The sequence below is a fragment of the Zeus faber genome, assembly GCF_960531495.2.
Source record: "Zeus faber genome assembly, chromosome: 3".
Taxonomy (NCBI): Eukaryota; Metazoa; Chordata; class Actinopteri; order Zeiformes; family Zeidae; genus Zeus; species Zeus faber.
This window is the reverse complement of record NC_137190.1, coordinates 20,007,781-20,027,723: the sequence shown is the minus strand read 5'-3', so window position 1 is coordinate 20,027,723 and position 19,943 is coordinate 20,007,781. Positions and strand designations below refer to the sequence as shown.

The following is a 19,943-nucleotide window of genomic DNA, read 5'->3' as shown; positions in this document are numbered from 1 at the left end:
AAACCCAGAAATTCAGATAAAAGCATGTAGTCTAAGCTACAACAGACAGATGGCACATTCTCTTTTCTTTCATCTCTGATGTGAAAACAATGGCAATCCTTCATTTATATTCATGGCTGACATGGCATTTCAATGCCTGGCACATTTCCTCTAATACGATTTTTGAATGAATATTGAATTTGCTCTTGTTGCTATAGGCCTATTTGAAAGTTGGGACTTAATAACAAATGTCTTCAGCGGAGCATCACGTCCTCCTTTCGGGGTTACCTATCACTCCACAGCGAGGGGATGGCCTTTTGTGCCGATTTGTTCTTTCTGAGGAAAAAGGTTACGCTTTAGAAATCACCTTCAACCTGTCAGGGTGTTTTGTCTGCAACAGCGAGAGACTGTCACAGCTGTTCTTACAAGATAATCCGGCCTTTTTTTTTTCTCTTTTCCTCCTTTCATTTTTTACAGAATCAGAACCCTCTCCAACCACATTATCTTTCCTGAACATCACACACACACACACACGCGCACACACACACACAATACACACACACATGTGCAGACCTACAATCAATTAGCACCTTCCTCCACAGCATGAGAGCAGTTGCCATGAGAAGAGTCCACCTACTCACTGGATACTTAAGATAATGCATGTAAGGATTCCTCATCTCTCTGCTTTACTCATGTAATAGCGGTATGAATGTACACACACACAAACACAGTTTTAAGTATGCCCAAGGACTTCCCAAACAAAACCAAAATCCTGAGTGAGGACCCGCCCTGGTGACAAAGGATAAAATACGTTTGAGTTTGTATATACTGTGGGTCACGACTACAAAAAATAAAAAAATAAAATGCTCGATCATGCATCCTTTTTGCAATTCTTGTCACTTCTAAATTCCCGGAAGTCGGAGGGGGTTGATTGGATTTATTGGGCTGAATGCAAGTCTTTCATGCAGTTGTGAGGAAACATTTGCACGATACATGTGATTGTGAATGTTGTTTATGTTGCAGACCCGTAATGGCAGCAAATAGGATGCTGTTGCTGTATGTCTGTTGTGAATGGAAAACAAAAAATTGAAAATAATTGGCTTAACAACAATTCCTTCCACTATCCACATCCAAGTGTAAGCCAGCAAACTGAACATTTAAATGAATGAATTACATAACTCAAACCAAACCACAGTACGACCCTATATATCAACGTTATGATTACTCACCGCACACTGTAGATGAATTCAACTGACATTGTAGTTTTATACCAGACCTATCTAATCGATATGTCCTCGGACGATATCGAACGCATTGTCTTGCGAAAAGCAGCACAGTGTGGATATTATGTTGGGAGAGCGTTTTGCGAGGGCGAGCCCGGGCTTGTTGCCCGTCCTGGTGAAAAGGTCATTGCCTTCGATAAAGGAACCGCGTGACAACGGGGTGAGAAAAGGGCAAGAAAGATCGCCGCCGTCACAACCCCAATACAGGCAACCATCTGCTGCGGCAGCATCGCCACGCAGCGCATTCATCCTGTATGCTCATCCACCAGTTAACCCTGGAAGCCCAGCTGCAGGCTCCTATTGCCTCCATGTATTACGACAATAAACCCAATTTCCGCAAATTGACAACAAAAACGACACTGGCTCCGTGCTGGTAACAATCTTTGATAAAATAATGAAAGCATGTAAATAAATAGTATAATATCCGCACGATAACATTTCATGCTCAATGTAATTACTAAGGGAAACCCAGAGAAATGGCCTTACACCACACGACGATACTTTCCAGCCTCGTGCATTATAACCAACCAGCCACGATGAATGATCCGTGGACATCAACACAACAATTAAATCACACTTCACGCAGGCAAAGCAGAGAATTTAGATCAAACATCCAAGAAAACAAAAAAAAAACAGGACAATTACTGTGACTGAAAACTTGTCAAAATAGGCTCATGTAAAAAAGAAAAAAAGAAATAAGTTCATGTTTGAAGCCGGTGTCCTGGCTTTCTCTGGGGAGACATTAGCGCCTGCTGAAGGGTTCTTCTGTCTCTTTTCCCTTTCTCATATTTCTCAATCTTCAAATATATGTACGTTCATGTTTAAAAAAAAATAAAAAATAAAGTCTAGAAGCAGAAACACAAAGGCCTGGGGGGGGGGCGGGTATTTCCCCGGCGGTACTCGCAGCTACATATAGGCGCAAATATATATAGTTCTCACATAGGTGTAGATCCCCCAGAGAGGAACTGACAGAGATCCTCCTTTGATATATGTGCTCGTCGCCGTCCTAATGAGCAGAAGTCTCTCTGTGATAACCGACCGCGCCGCGCAGGAGGAGGGCTTCATTACTCCGCCACCACTGAGTTGATATTCTTACCCCCCCCCCCCAGTGCACGCCTCTCCGCCGTCTCCCACCGCCTGCTCCCCGCCTCATTCCGTCTTGTTTGAGAAGGAACCCTTTGACAACCGCGGCGGCAAAAAAAAAAAAAAAGAAAGCACCAACTAAATGGCGCCGTACGTTCAAACGGCGGAGCGGAGGCGCGAACCACACCTAGAGAGGTTGTTTAACGCAGCACTCGCTCTGAGAGGACGTCACCGTCGCGGCCACCGGCGCCATCAAGCGCTGATCGGACACGAAACCAAAATAAAGTGACGGGACCGGTTTTCGGGGGAGAGAGCGCAGCAGCACAAGTTCTTTGGGAGATTCGGTGCTGGAGACTTTTGACTCCACGACATTTCAACGCAAATTACTATAGTTTTCGGTCTAATATTTTTCCGAGCATGGTCCCGGATATTTATATTCACAAATATCAAAAATGTATCCCGCGCGCCGAACGTGCCTCTTTTAATTGTAGCCGCGCAGGCGACCGCCTGCCGCTGAGACTCGGAAATGAGCCTCTCTCAACTTCCCAGCAAAGTGCCTTCGATCGCGCCTGTTATTGGTCTGCAGTGGTGGTTGTGGAAGTGCTTTCACGTGGAAAACCCTGATCAGTGTAACTTGAGTTCACCGGGGGCCAGTGTGCGCCGCCATGTTGCTGTGACGTCAGATGTGCTGGAAGGTTGGATTTTTATTTTATTTTATTTTTTTTTCCTCTCTCTTTACCGGTTCACGCCGGCATTGGGACGCCGGCACTGGGACTCGGCACTGGGCACTGGGACGCCGGCACTGGGACGCACCCTGGGAGCTCCTTCCACCGCCGCGGCGTCGCGCATTTCTGCGCTCCAGGCCCACGTGACGCCGCGCTCAGGTGTTCGGCTGATTGCCGGGTCGCCGCGGGACTTAACTTGAGTTCGCGCTCGAAATGTGTCGACCCGACGCGCCTCGCCGAACCCCAGCCATGTCTCTCTGAAGGAAGCATGTTCTCGACGGCGAACTTCTCAGCCCACGGGGAAGTAAACGTGAGCACGGCGGACGCCCAGGGGCTCGTGGAGCTGGCCCACCGGCCCGTCAAGGTGGCCATCATCACGGCCCTGGGCGTCGTCATCACGCTGGGGAACATGGCGGTTCTGGTTGTGATCTCCTCCTCCGTGTCGGGCTGGTCCAGGAACTCCAGGTACTTCCTGCTCTCCCTCACCGGGGCGGACTCCGCCTTCGGACTGGTCGTGATGCCGCTGAACCTGTGGGTGAGCCTGGTGAAGGACTACGACGAGGGCCCCGACGCGCTCTGCCACGTGGTGGCCTTCTGCAACGCCGCGGTCTACGCCACCTGCATGTACACGCTGGCCGCCATCAGCCTGGAGCGGTACGTGGCGGTGTTATACCCACTACAATACTCCACCCTGATGACCAGGCGGAGGGCGTTACTCCTGATCGGCTTCTCCTGGTGTTTCCCGCCGTGCCTGCTCCTGCCGGTGTCTATTCCGGAGGGGATCATAGAGGTCCGCTTCTCCACGGCGTCGCTGGTCTGCAACCCGTGCTACTCCACCAACGTAGGCTACTCCCTGTCCCTGACTTGTTTTATATTCTTCCCATGTTCCATCGTCATGACCTTCGCCAATCTGAGAGTGTGGTGGGCCGCCAAGAGACAGGGGCTAAAGTTGCGCAAGTATCACCCGGGTCGCAGCCACAAGTCCAACATAGCGTCCCGGGTGCTGGTCCCCGTCATGGCCGTGTACTACACCTGCTGGACCCCCTGCATGGCAGCCATGATCTACAATGGTGAGGATATGATGTAGTGATTTAAAAAAAATAATAATAATATCCGTCGATATTCAGTGGTTGGAAGAAGCAATCAGAACTTTTACCAAAGTTAAAAGTGCAGATGCCCTGATGCACAATGGCTTGCTCTCAAATGTACTCAATGTACTAAAAGTAGTTGTCATCGCAAGTGCCCTGATACAGCAGTGACTATAATACGACATCATGTGCTGCTGTACCCTTTTGTTCTGCAGGCGAGTGTCCATGCAGATCCTAATTACAACTCCAAAAAAACATAGTATGGGACGTGTCTAACGAGTCACTGAACAATCCCGAATGAGCAGTCCAATAGTCCCCGATTAAAACACAGATCGATAAATACAAATGTGGACGAGAGCATATTCTAGATATTTGCGTTTAAAAAGTGGTGGAGTGAAAGTTGAAAGTCTCCAATGGCATATACTTGTTTGAGTACAGTAACAAAGTACTTGTACTTTTCTATTTTCCACTTACATACTGTACATCTTAACAGCCTCCACTACAGTCCCCTTTACAAACACACTAGTAGTGGTCGATACATCTTGCAATTACTGCGAACGTTTAACTTAAGCCTAACATAGAGCATAAAATACGTAACGTGACAGCAAAGAAGAATAAAAGCATATCAGTAAAAAGCTTGAAATGAATAAAAACATTAAAGTGCAGTTTAAAACAGGTCTTCACACTGCTTTGGTCATAAGCACTTCAACGAAAATTTTGAACTCTGTTACGACACATTTCGGAATTTATATAAAAAATAAAAAAAAAATCTTAAAACAGACAAACACATAGATAAAGATTAAAGTACAATCAATAACAGGCTGGTTATTCCCATAAGTTATTTTGACTGGTGTTTTGGAAGAAGTGTTAGTTTTGAGGTGTACCATACTTCTAAATAATATAGTCGGAATTAAAATTTGGCAGGGTAGATGTTGGCAATCCTACGTTATTTGACCATACACTATAAATATTAGTGTGAATCACAATTCTAAATACTTACTTTACTTCCTCACTTACTTTAATTTCATCTGCAAAGTAAATGAATAACACTCATAGAACTTGAGAAGCAAGTTAAAGCAAATGACAGGTGCTGGGAATAGATATAAGAATGAATTTGATTTTATATCTTTCAAAATATATTTTTAAATGTCACCCTTTATGAGAGTGCCATGAAGTGAACCACCTTTTGTTGAAGCGTTTATGAATGAATTACTTTGTTTTTAGCAATTGGCAGTAACAGCTTATGATCTTTGATTTAAGGTTATACATGGTGCTTTATTTGCCATGATCAAAACTCCAGGCAGTGAATGTGCCGCTTGTTAGAACTAATATGTAATTTATGAGTCACATAGCCTATTGAAGACAATCATTCAGGATGTGTATTCATAGGACAGGTATTTGAGTACTGCTAATGAATTTTCCCTTTTCAAAGGTTGGCAAGATGTGTCCTCAAACCCATAGGTACAGCTGTGAACCCTGTGTTAAGTGTAAAATGCATTATGTCCCTATGCTGTGTTACCCCGCAGCCATCTCCGGTAGCAGCGTTCCAGAGTGGATAGAGTTTGTTGTGGTATGGCTGCCAACCTCCAATGGTTTCCTCAACTGTATCTTCTACTTTTGGATAAACCGCAGCTTTCGCCGGAAATTCCACCTCGTCATCCACAGGCTGTCATTGTCGTTGTGCCCTGCGTTGGCCAAGCTCCTTGGCTGTTCGGAAACTCCTCAAACAGATTTTGCCGCAGGCGTTTGGGATAACAACAACAGTGTCCATGAGCGTTCGTCCAGTGTGTCCTCCACCTGCACCCTGGTGACCCTGGCGGAGGGCGACTCCGTCTGAGGAGCTTCACCGGCCCAGTAAAACCTTTGTACCCTCATGAGTTGGGCACCAGGACGATCCGGTGGATTAACACATGGTCAACATGTTATGAAGATTGGTCGATTAGGAGGCACCACCGTGCTGTCACAGTATGATGGCAAGGCTATCTTTCCCACTGTTCTTCTTCCATCATTTTTCAATTTTCTGTCTTTATTTTATTTTTATTTTTTTTTCCCCCCAATCTTAACCAATGTTCTGCTTATTACAGTAAGATTGATTTGTATTTTTTTTTTTTGTTTGTTTTACTCAGGCACACTTGTATCAAGATTCCATGGGTTTTGAGGATTCCATGCACTCTTAAAGCAAGCTTCTTAAGTCATGTTTTAGTTTTTTGTTTTTGTTTTGTTTAGTTTTTTAGCTCCCTTTCCATCCTCCAATTATCAAATGAGCTGTCCATATGTGTATGGCACTATGGTCTATTCTGTCTATGGTACTTTGTAAGTAGCCACCAAATCAGTTTTTTTTTTTTTTTTTTTTTTTATGGGTCACATGTGCACATTTTATGTGTTGGTCATGTTTGACCTCAGGCTTTTGTTATTAATCAGTAAATTCATGAAACAATATTCATATTTAGCCTTCCAATCATACAGTGTTAGACTTTTGTAAAATATTGCACCGCAGCCTATTCTTCAATTCAAACTCCTGCAAGACCTTGACATATAACAGCTTAGTGAAGTTAACCTTTAGGGCAGAGCATTTCAATATTTTCAGGGAGAAAAGTAATTAGCAACTACACTATAAAAAAAAGGTTACCCAATTTGTGCCTCTGAGAGATAACTTGCTGTGTTTGTCACTTCTCTGGCTGTGGTTCATGATTTTGAAATGTTAAGCCTGTAATCTGCCCTTCTGTGTTCATTATGACATCAAATGGCTACTGGGTGGCTGGTGTTGACTGTTGTGGTGAAGGTTGATCTACATGTGATAATCAGGGTTTTTTTCCCTTTTTTATGACTGTACTTGTGCCATTTTTCCAGAATATATGAAGCGCAAATTGACTTGCAAAATCAACTACGAGTTTTATTCAATATTTTAGCCCTCAAGGTTGTTGAGAGGGTACAGTGTAGACCTTGGCAAATGGCCTATTGTGTATTGTAAAAAAATGTCAAATTTTTAATTGTGTGTAAGTGAATGACTTGTACAAAATGAATACTTAATTAATTATATAAATTAACTGTTGACAATGTGCTGATTTGTGAATATTCTGAGAAATAAAGCATTTTGCCTTAAGTGCGTCTTCATTTATCCTCAGTCACGCATCATGTCAAATGATCGAAAATATAAGATTGCCTGGTTTTCTCCTAAATGCAGGAGGTCCTGTATTCAATCAAAATACAGGAATTTCTTAAGTATACATTATTTTACACACTGTTGTGTGAATATCTCACTTTTCCATACTGCTATGGGGGAAGTTTGGAAGGGCTTGGAAGTTACAGAACTACGTAAAATGGTGCGTTCTAAAGAGTTCTCACACTCACTGTTATTTAGCATGATTTACTGTTTGTGATGATGGTAAATGTCACAAATACTCTTGTTTACTGTGCAGTGACCTCTTGCAAGCACTGGCTGTCCTCCCTGATAAACCTTTGACGGGGGGCTGCTTCATGCCCGGTCTCTAGTCTGTCAGAGGAGCTGAAGACGGCAAGGGCACATGCTGAGAAGCCCCAAGGCTTCATACAGATTTTTACTGCTCTGACAGCACATTGCTACTGAACTGCTCCCTTGACAAAAATAATAGTGTGGCTCAATCCCAGTGATTTTTTAATGGAACAAGCCTGCCGCACCCTCCTCCATTGGGGGCTTTTTAGCTCTGTATCCCTCCATTTCTCACCTTGCCTAAAAAAAAAAGGAAATATATGCTTGTGTTATTGACATATTTAAATTGGGCTGTTTTAAATGAAAGGGACAAGCACTATTCCTACAAATTCACAATGTAAATGAGCAAAAATTGTATTGAGTTTGGGACTGCATGCTGAGCGTGGAGAGAGACTTACACAGCTTTAATTGCATCATGATAATTTTGAGTGTTTGAAAATGAATAACCATATGTTACTCATAACTTCTGAAGATGATTCATATTATGAATGAATGCATTATTTGTGTTCTTACAATTTCCTTGCACAAAGTCTAATACATGTATTTATTTTAGATTTTTCAAAATCACATTCACTTTTCTATTATTTGCAGAGTCCGTCCCTGCAAACTGAGAAGGAAGTGTTTTGATTAGCTGTCTGACTGAAGGTCGCGGGTAAGCCCCGCCCATCATTCAGGGCCAGTTTATGCAAGGATGGGTCAAAGATGATGGGCTGAAACCCCGAATCAACATCGTGCTTGCAGCCAAATCTGTCTTGATCGTTTGTTGATTGTTAGGCTCTGATGAACTCGGGCAAAAATATTTTCATGCAGATATTTTCCACGTGGTTTCCAGCACGAGCAGGACCCTTCTCGCAAACCAATCTGCAAATAGAAAATGTTGAGCTGATAGGGCTGGAAATAATGGAGAACCTCTCATCTGTGATAGAGTATTACCCTGTAATAATACATATTATCTTACTTTATGCAGGAACCGAACCTAATTTTCTCATACGTAGCACACAAAGCTGTTTCTGTGAACACATTCACTCTAAATAAATGACCTTTTTGGCTGACTCAAACCACCTTTAGGGTGAATGGTGTTTGTCCTGGAACATCCATAAGTGATTTTCCAAGCGGTTAGGGTTTTCACTGAGATGGTCCCAGGAGATGCTGGAGTGTTGTGCATTAGCAGCCAAAGCTCTTCTTGAAGATGTCTGATTGTCGAGAGACGTGACTCTGGGAGTGAAGCAGGTCTAAAGCAGTTTATTCACCCATGTCATATTACAGTACATGTTCATTGGTACACCTCTGTTCTTCTCATTGTTATCCTAGCAGTGTCCGAGATACTTATCCTGCTGAATATCCTAGCAGACATGGTCCGTGCTGCAATCAGTCAATAAAGCTGATCACTTATACAATGCTGCTAGAGCTGGTTCAATGACACCCTAACACACTGAGTCCTTATTGGTTAATGATAAGAAACATTAAATAATTGTGGGAGAATGAATCAGTGTTAAACAATTTACACCTGTTAATAATCTATATTTGTGCAACAGTTTTGCTTAAACATGAACACCTTCACGTGAAAAGCAGTCAAACTGTTTCTTGTCCATCGCAATAATTCTAAAGTTGTGTCTTGGTGTAAACTCTGCACGCACTTATAGTGTGTGTTTTCAGGGGTTTAGATCATACTGAAAATAAATGAGTATCCTATTATTGTATGTGATTTATTGGATGCGATTCTTTTGTATAAATATACATGTACTCAACCTGAAAAAGACAAAATAAGTCTGAAATAAACTGCACAGAAGCAGTAAGCTGTAGTATCATGTCGCCTGCAACGGGACCAGTCTAGTTTAATTTGTTGGTGAAATAACTGGATGCATGGGATATTAACAACCTCGTTGTAAGTGTTCTTTATCAGCATTCAACTCAAATGCTGTTAATGTTGTTGTGGGCTGTTTTTATTTATTTTTATTTTTTAATTACCTCATCTTCCCTATCATGTGTCATTGTGTTTGCCGATGTGCCATGCAGTGGAATCATGCAGATACACAATGTGATGAATGTATTGGAGTGGGTGCATAAAAGAGATCAGCCATGGCATGATCCATGTGGAGATTCTACTTCAGTATCTCCTGCTGCTGACTACATGGCTCGTCTAAAATGAAACAATTGAGATATCACAACCTGCTTGAGGTTATGGTGCCCCCCTGTGGTTGTAGTCAGAATGACAACAGCAGAAAATAGCATGTGAATTTCAAGTCATTAAAAAGTATTATTTCAAAAGTTAAGAGTCAAGAAACAGGTGTTGTAGTGAAACTTTCTTGAACATTCAGGAATGTGAAAACGAGGCATTCCCTAATTTGGAGTGTTTATCACCAAGTTTATGAGCACTGAAAATGCGCGATGCACCTTATTATGCATCTGAAAAATGCAAATCAACAGGTATATTACCACTTTGCCCTGTCAACAGCATCTTCACCTTTAGTTTATTCTCAGTCGTCTGGGTTTTTGCATCAGTTATATAACTCGAGTACCAAACCTGATACATTCATTAGTACTGATTTGTGCCTTCTCTGCTTCGCTGGGCACACAGGCACCCACCTCTGTGTTGGCACTTTGAGGTTGTGGGTGGAACAGAGTAGAATTTAACCACTGCTACCTATTCCTCTCCACAGAATTATGCTTGTTGGGTGCAGGTAAATGGATGACTCAAGTATCATTCAATCTGTGTTTGTGCTGCACTATGAAAGCATACTTAAAAAAAAAATCTGGTCAAAGTGAGTGACTTTGATTATGACCACACTATGATGTAATGGATAAATACTTTCAAAGCAAACCTTTGTAATTGATTGGAAAAGTTTGGAAAAAAAAAAAAAAAGTGGTGGCAGCAGACAACCTTCCGAACAGATAGATCCATCAAAAATAAAAGCCTCCCCTTCCTTGAGGGATTGGGGGCGGAAATGTACTTTGCACTCTTTGCTCCAGAACTTTCTTAGAGGTTCGGGATATTCGGATCACGGCCTCGGGGAGGACAGATTGACAGATCCTGGTGTTCACGAAACTTGAATTTGTTTGGTTGTGTGTATGGAGGCACTATGGTCCTGTCACATCATGAGCAAACTGTTTGCACCACAGGTTGCACCTGATAATGACTGCCACTAGATAGCTGCCCACAGGGATCCATCATCAAACATGTTTAAAATTTGGCTCCAGTCATTGTTGGTTGAAGGCATCTTTAATCCATAAATGAGTACATAGAAATTATTCTGTCCACTTTACTAGACTACAGTAAATGTTTTAGAATGTTTGTTGTGGGCTCTCAGCTACTTTATTTGTAAATGATCGAAATAGATGTTATGGAAAAACTGATCCCAGTGATATGTTACACCCTGAAAATAGTCACAAGGTTCACTGAACACCATTTAAACATTTCTTTTTCCCAGGTGTCCTTAAATTCCAATTATAGAAATTCCAGCATTACCCACTACAATATGTAATCTGGAGTCACAATCACATTGATTGAGCAATTTAGTACAAAGTGAATCTCCAGGTTGCAATGTCCACTTCTAGAAATTTAGGTGAACACTGTGACAGGATGAGAATTTTAAACTACTATTTACAGAATTATATCCCAGTTAAATCAAAGTTCGCTTTCAAGTTTTGAAAGGTATGCGCATCCCAAAAACATAACCTATAAAATTCTGACATGCAGTCTAAAAGCAGCATGTTCCTATATTTGATGAGACATTATTTAGCCAAACTGACTACGATCTACTTCTGTAAACAATAGTGAAATAAATTTGTTTAAGTAATTTTGGCCTTTGCAATATAATCTTTTGTGTTTGCAAAAAAAAAAAATAATAATAATCAAATCCTTAACTTTTGACAAATTGTGCAGAATTAACATAACAATGCTAATATGTCAAACATTGTGAACATGGATGCAACTCAAATAACGTCATGGACAACTAAAGACAAACTAGAAGGGTGGAGACCTGCCCGGCTGAAATGTAAAGTTAAACCACTGACATGTCCAAACAATATCCATAAATCACAATGAATAAGTTGTGAAATTGCATTGGTATTGAAGACTGTCTACCATTTAGACCACACACACACACACACACACACTTCAAGTTTGGTTACAATGAACATAAAAGAAACAGAAGAGTAGGACGCAAGGCATTCAAACACACATGTGGACGGCCAAAATAAATGTCACACGTCGTTGTCATGTCCCAGTGTTGGTAAGCTTGAGCAAAAACAGATGAAAAACAAAAGGGATCATTGCGCTCGACAGTTTGAACACATCCCCCAGCGAGCAAGAAAATGGAATGTCCAAATGAAGGATTCTATATTCTTTGAGGGTATGAACAACAATTTTATCCTTTTTTAAATTTACATTGTTTGCATATTATGACATATTTTACAATAACACAGGAAATAAGCAGGATGCAGAGTCATTAGTCATGTAGCCTGTATTTGTTATCCTAAGAATATCTAATTTTCAGTATTAAAAAAGGTTATCGGTACACCTGTTATTTTGTTGGTACTTAATTTTTATTTAACACAACTGAACCCGCTGATGTGAAAACTTCCAGCCCACCCAGTGAGAGAAGGCGATGTAGACTATAACGCCTCTCCAGCACCAATGATTTATTTGTTGACATTAACTTCCTTCCAGATCCCATTGTTGAGATGTCCCTGATCTTCCTCCCCACTCCCCAGTGTGTGCTGAGGTGCAGCCCTGTCATACCATTAGTTTAATCTGGTTTGTGCAATTCCTAGATAAAAAATAAATATAGCCCAGTCTAAGAGGCCATTAGTTCAAGCAGAACATTTACAGAAAGATTTGACATTGCCGGCATGTAGCATGTTATACACCAATCAGCCACAACATTTAAACCACTGACAGGTGAAGTGAAGAACATTGCTCATCCCGTTAGCCATTTCTTGAAGTTGATGTGTTTAGAAGCAGGAAAAATGTAAGTAAGGATATGAGCCACTTTGACAAGGACCAAATTATGATGGCTTGACGACAGGATCAGAGCATCTCCAAAACAGCAGGTCTTGTGGGGTGTTCCTGGTACGCAGTGGGTACTACCTACCAAACGTGGTCCAAGGAAGGACAACCAGTGAACCGGCGATAGAGTCATGGGCGCCCATGAGCTCATTGATGCACGTGGGGAGCAAAGTCTACCCCGTCTGTTCCGATCCAACAGAAGAGCTGCTGTAGCACAAACTGCTGAAAAAGGTAATGCTGCTATGATAGAAAGCCACAGATCGGTCAGAGTGCCCATGCTGACCCCTGTCCACCGCCGAGTGCCTACAATGGTCCCGTGAGCGTCAGAACTGGACCGTGGAGCAATGGAAGAAGGTGGTCCGGTCTGATGAATCGTGTTTTCTTCTACGTCATGTGGATGGGCGGGGTTAGGCTCCGATCCGATCGAGCATCTGTGGGATGTGCTCGACAGCCCGATCCATGGGGGACCCACTTCGCAACTTCCAGGACTTAAAGGAGCTGCTGCTAACGTCTTGGTGCCAGATACCACAGGACACCTTCAGAGGTCGTGTGGAGTCCATGCCTCCACGGGTCACAGCTGTTTTAGTGACATGAGGAGGAGCTACACAATATAAGTGGTTATTAGTGGTGATTTTAATGTTGTGGCTGATCGGTGTATATTGTGCATTTCGATGTGATTGATGCATTTGGCCTGTAAGGAGTGGAATTAACTCATGGTTCCCGTTTAGACTAACAGGAAGGTGGCAGTATTTTGGAAAGTCGAAGGAAGACTTTCTTACACTCAAATTAGTTATTTAAAAATGCATAAAAATTGAACAAGAACAAATTGTTCCATTGAAATTAAAACCCTATTTCTAACACCCTTTAACTATATTTCTGTTTGCTTTAAGTCTCATATCAGTGAGTAGAAGGCATTTGACAAACAAATACATCGAACATGGGAATGAGAAATTAACAGATAAAAAATATTTGTCTAAAGCATGAGAAAGGGCTTGGGAACTTGAGAATCATCCTTGGACAAACTGGACAAATGGCAGGAGAATAAGAGGCAGAAATTGATGGCGCACAATTTTACTCAACTGCACGTTCTGAGGTCTTCCAAGAACAAAAGTGGATCAGAACATTTAATCCAGCCTCTGCAAGTCCTTCCCCAGTGCATGAGACATAGAAGCCCGGAAGATGAGTGCATTCAATGTGAGATTTTCTTCTACCATGTCAAGGCATCCAGATGAACAGAATAAGAGATCAGAAGCAGGAAAGGCTGAAAATCAGGAGGACTTGTGCTCCAGCATGTAGTAGCGATACATAATGCCCACAACAGCAGCAGCAATAGCAGGTATCAACCATGTTGTCCATGAGCTGGAGAAAAGACAAAAGTACCTCGGGGTCAGAAACATTAAATTAATGGGGCAGAGTAATTACCATAGTAGAAAGGGGGCAATACAAATATGATTTAAAGATGTGAATGTGTCATGACTGACCTGGACTTTGCTGAAGTTGTGATATAGACTTCCTGTTTGGAGAGAGAAATAAAAATAATAATAATAAATAAATTTAAAAAAAAAAACACGGGACAGACTGATTTAAAGTTGAATACCATCAGCCTCATTTTAAAAAGGCTGCAATTCAGCCAAATAATACATGCAGATGTTATTACTAACCACTATTAGCAATACACCAAAATGAAAATTCTTGGCTGAGGCCAAAGCAAAAAATCTGGCTCGATGCTCAAAACCAAGTAGCGGTATTTTCTTTTCCTTCCATTTATAGGCCAATTTGTACCGTGGCATAGATTAGATCACATTTCACAAAACTACACTAGGCGAAGAAGGTTACAGGACAATAATAAAATTGACTTACGTTTGCATTCTCTTTTGCTCTGTCATCCTAGAAAGAAATCAGGTAAATAGAATTACCATCTTTAAGATCGCTTAAAATGAAAACACATCCAACATGGAAACATTCAATAAAAACACCTCCCCTGGAAACATCAGATTCTTAAAATACAGAAACTTTAAAATATATGTGACGCTGCATGTTCCATTCTGTAAAATATCATGGATGGCCTGCTTTTGGGGAGTACAGCAAAAAACTTGAAAAATAAGACATTTATACAGAACGCTACCATATGCCAAAGAGTATTTTCCACTTCAACTATGAACTACGAGCAGGAGCCTATTCTATATAACAAACTCTTGTTGCATTTTAAATATTTAGTCCCCCAATTCCCAAGAAAATACACTGCTGTCTAGTAATGTAAAAGACAAAGCTAGTTGCTGAAGAGTTACTCGTAGCAGGACAATCTGTCTTGAAAAATTTGTTTTAACTGTAATATTTCTTAAATGTGTACCGTAAAGGAGGAAGGAAATGTGTTTTTCCCCCCTCCCTCAAGAATATCCACCGTTATATTTCAAAATGTATGTTTCAAAGTTTCTTGAGAGTTATGAGTCACAGCAAACTGTGCACTTTGGCTACCTCCACATTCTGAGGCAACTGCTAAGGCAGTGGCACTTGACCCTTCCCAGTTAAGGAGCCACATTAACAAATTGTTTTTCCAAGAGCCAAACTTCTGAAACGTCCCTTTCCTCCATCAAACCATTATGCACTCTAAAATAAGCCTACTTGTAATATCTTATTAAGGAATGAAAAGCACAATATATGCAATAACTGCAATTTATTATTACTACCATCACCATATTTGTCAGCAGCACATCTGCATGTGCTGCTGACAGAGCTCAGAACACCTGTTGAGTCCGGACGGAGCCCCTTCCAGAACAGTCTTTGCGGGTTTTTTGTTTTTTTTAATTTAATGAGCATAAAGCTGTCCCTGAGCACACGTGGACGTATGCAAGCAACATTTAAAAAAAATAAAATAAAATTTAAAAAAATTTCTGCTGAAACACTGCTTATCATTTGAATGCTCATTTTCAGATTCTAACAATTACAAGGCTTGAAGTTAAATCAATGAGTCAATATTCTGTGACTGAAGGAATTCATTTTTACAATTCAATAGTTAAATAAAGATATGTTATTGATCCTAATTCTTGCAACAATTCATCACATAACACGTAGGCTTGGCCGACAGGAAAGAGCAGTTTATATGTTGACTGTATACAATGTTGTGTTGGTCATAGATTTATTGCTCGTGCTTAGTGAATAATACAGAAGATAAGGAACTTAAAAAAAAAAATAAAAAACAAATTTGCATATTAAATGCCAATCACAATATTGGTCAAAAAATAAAAATAAATAAATAAATTTGTTCAGTCCTACTATAGATGCGCTCTCTCAATGCTGTCATAAGTTGATGTGTGTAATTGAAAACTCAGTTTTGAATAATGCAGACAATGTCTCAGACAAAATGTATTTAAATTCTATAACTATAATTTTTAATAACATTTAAAGAGCCACATGCAGCTTGCGAACCGGGGGTTGAGTATCACTGCAGACCTGCACGCATTTTGTGTACCAAATACACAATTCTTAGTCATAATACGAAGGAACAAAATGGCCACGCACGCACGCATGCACACACAGTGGGTATTTAAACTACACCCCTCGGATTGGACCACATGCTACGACCTGTGGTTCTTAAAGTCCTCCCCTCCCCCTTCTCTCACGCAACATCTGAGCAGTACTTTATTATCCACCGAGGTGTAACGCTGCATTTCTAAGGGTAAAATGGAAAGTGGGAGGGTAAATAAACTAACTAAACTTAAGTAATAAAGCACAAAAATGTGACCGTAATGTTGAACATATAAAACATGAGATTGATCTGCTGGGGACCGGAATTGGTCGGTTTTCACCGGCCAATCAGTGTCAGATATTTTTTTTTTTTATTTCTCGCCCGACAATATTCTAACATTGTGCAGACTGTATCTATCACTGTCACAGCGGAGCTCCGCTCATGATGAAAAGTTTGACTCTTTTGAGACTTGGTTCTTGACGAGTCACTTATTAAAATGAGTTGTTCGATTTGTAACACTTGGTTTAACGCACGGCGAGGGAAAGAGGACGTCCAGTGGACCAGAGTTCGCCGTTTGTTTTTATAATGATTGCAATTTATTTCAAAGTATCATATTAATCTAATATAAATGTATATTTGCACTTAAAGTGAAAGAGACTTCCATTTGAAGTTTGAACTGGACATTTCCATGTTAGTTATATGTTGTGTTCTACCAAAACTCAGTGAGAGTTACAGGTTGAATTATACTGAAACTTGGTGACAGTCCCTTATTCAATTTTATTAGAACTCAGTGACAGTGTCATGTTCTATTATTGTTCCGTAGTGAATAATGAACAATAATAAACAGTGTCAAAATCAGCAATCTCACTATTGTAGGAACTGAAAACTGCAGCGGTAGACTGTATGAGCAGCTGTCCAATCACGTGAGCGTGATCAGATCGGGGATGTATTTGTCATCGACGTACAGCAGATTGGAAATCAGAATCTGCAGGTCAGACTTAAAAAAAATAAAAATAAAATTAAAAAAAAAACACAACAGAGAGAGAAATAGGAGTCGGCCAAGAAAATTGCAGTGGGTGCATCTATAGTCTGTAAATATGGTCAGTTACTTAACGAGATGATGCAATTCAAGGGATATATCCTAATGATATGAATTAGTATACTGTATATAGTTAGTCGTGGTATACAGTGTGAATAACTAAGGAGTGAAAAAAGCTGCAGTAACTCAAACACCTGCAGGCTTAGGGTCATAACATCAGAAATGTTGCCTCTGAAGCAGAAGAGCGTGAACTGGGGCGACAGTCAAGCCATCAGAGGACTGCTGCTTTGATTCCCGGGAGCACGTCGGAGTGTCCTTGCGCGAGACACTAAATGCCGACGCCTCCTGATGAGCAGATTAGCACGTTGCATGGCTGCCTGCGACATGGGTGTACGAATGTGTGTGTGTGTGTGTGTGTGGGGCGAAATTGCAAAGCGCCCTCAAAGTCCATTTTAATTCCGATGCAAAGAACCACACGGACAAATGAAATCTGAGAACGTCTTTGAATGCTGAAATTAGGAACCCATGAATTTGAATGCAAGCCTATTTAATTGCATTTAAAAAGGCCTAATATTTCCTGCAGGCATTCTAAGGACCTGCAGATGCATGTCTGTGTACAACTGACACATTTGGGATATGGGTTCATACATCCAGTCATCTTTAGTTCAGCTTACCAGATGCAGCTCCCCCATGTAGTACTGCTGCAGCATCTCCCTGGCATCGGTGGAGTGACCCACGTCCTCAAAGCTCTCCGTGGCGTCTGCCCCAGCCTGCTCCAGTAAGACCTCCTCGCCCCCTGGGTGCTGACGGACAAGCGGTGTGTTTACCCATCAGCCTAGATACTAGTAAAACACACGACGATACTACTACTACTAGAAGGTACACTCTGAGGGGTCACTTTACTGCTACGCGTGATGGACGCCTCGAATCAGCACCGCTGAAATGTGAACCACAACGAACAATAAAAAGGAGAAAGGAACCGCGGAGTTCCCTCGGCTCACGCCAAAACAATAAGGTAATAAGAATAAAGAATAGGGAAAATGTCAACAAGAAAAACAAAACAAAAAACAACGGCTTTACACTAAACCCCTCTATCGAGAATAGGAAGTTGTACAAATCGGATCGTTTTTCCCCGTGTGTTGGGAGAGAATTCGCCGCGGACTCTGGGCTCCGACTAAACGCTGAAACGAACACCCCCACCCCCACATACTCGCCAATCCGTGACACACTTTGCGTGCCACGGGAGCGGTTTCCTGCAGCAAATAGTCATAGCCCACGAACCGACCCACACCGCCGCGCCGCCCGCCGCTCACCTCCTCCAGGAAGGCTGAGACGTCGTAGACCTTGTCGTGGACGATCAGCCATGTGTCCTTGCAGGTGTTGTGGGAGCGTATTTCCTCCAGGGTGAAATATTTAACACAATTCTCAGACGACCCACCGTTGCCCTCGGGGACGCTGTCCGTGTTTCGGCAGATGTCATTGCTTTCCTCGCCCATCCCGACGCGGATCAGTGAGCTTAGCGGTGGTTCGGCCAAACCGGTTCGCGGCGTTTCGATCGGCGTTTCGCGGCGTTGGTTTTCTAATGTTGGACGCGGTGTGGCCGCCTCAAGCCACTAACCCACAGCGACACCACGACTCCGCCGAACCCGATCGTGCGATTAAAAAAAAAAAAAAAAAAAAAAAAAAATCCACCGCCGTTGCGAAAGCCACCACAACCCGGAAGCATTTAGCAGGCGAGGCTGGCCAATAGCGTCGCGGCAGCCAATGAACGCGGACGAACATTTTATACTGACCAATCAGACGGAGCCGTGCTAACCGCCGGCCAATCGCTATCCATAACACGACCATCACGAGACCACGCGCAGCTCGCCGAGGTTGTCGTCCTGGCGCGTCACCGAGACCCCTCGACTTTTCGCTTTTCATTCTATTATTACTTTTTCATTTATTTCACGGAGAAAAAAAAAAAAGACAACATACCCAGTGTGCGTGTGGGTCCTTCGTAAGTCCTTGGATGTCTTGAGTTCAGTTTCATACATTTTATAACTATAAAGCCTGAAAAGTCATTAAATAGATAAAATACATTTTATCTGTAAAATATGTCTAGTGCAGTATTAGATTTCCATCTGTAATCTATTTTATAGAGATAAGACAGATTACAGATCTACTTGTTTGAGCCTCTTGGATCCTGTAATCATGTCCGGGGGGCCTTTGACTGTGGTGTAGGTCAGTAATAAACTAATGTTGGTACCTAAAGCCAATACGTTATACTACAGCTGGGCAATAAAGTTGACAAAATCAAGTATCATATTTTTTGATGAATAACTTCATGAAGATATTTCCGACAATATGTTGGGGATGACTATTGGGTCTTCCATAATATTTACACACAAACACAGAAACAATATATATATATACATACACAATATTTACATCACAATATTATAATAACCAACATCCAGGGCCATATCTGCTCTCATATCGACATATCGGCCAGCCCTACATTATTCCTTTCGGGAGTATTTCCTCAACGTTCCTCCATGTGAATGTTGTATAACTACATGTCATCTGCTTCTGTCTGTACTTGATAAGAGACTGAAGCGTGTCCACAACCGATTAGGTCAGATAAACAACAGCAGCAAAGCAGTGTCAGCCATAAATGTCACAAACACCAGTATTCCATTACTTCACTTTCTTGGACGGACGCTTTATTAGTTGAATTTATTTTATTACTTGATTCTATCCTGATTGCCGGAAATAAAAGCATGTCAGTGGTTATCAAATGTATTTGAAAGGAATCTACTTT

The 19,943-nt window shown here is 41.7% G+C and overlaps 2 protein-coding genes across 2 annotated transcripts; one reads left to right on the top strand and one right to left on the bottom strand.

Moving 5' to 3' along the window:
* Positions 1-3,338: 3,338 nt before the first annotated feature.
* Positions 3,339-5,995, top strand: LOC307227823 (adenosine receptor A2b; the record flags this gene model as incomplete). Its single annotated transcript, XM_079997261.1, has 2 exons — positions 3,339-4,140; positions 5,685-5,995. 2 exons carry the CDS (start codon positions 3,339-3,341, stop codon positions 5,993-5,995), a joined length of 1,113 nt encoding a protein of 370 aa, XP_079853387.1.
* A 4,505-nt stretch (positions 5,996-10,500) lies between these two features.
* cyb5b (cytochrome b5 type B) lies at positions 10,501-18,787 on the bottom strand. The gene is made up of 5 exons (XM_079997729.1): positions 18,454-18,787; positions 17,815-17,943; positions 14,496-14,522; positions 14,117-14,148; positions 10,501-13,994 (listed from the first exon to the last, which is right to left on the bottom strand). Exons 1-5 carry the CDS (start codon positions 18,634-18,636, stop codon positions 13,904-13,906), a joined length of 462 nt encoding a protein of 153 aa, XP_079853855.1. The 5' UTR covers positions 18,637-18,787; the 3' UTR covers positions 10,501-13,903.
* Positions 18,788-19,943: the final 1,156 nt, after the last annotated feature.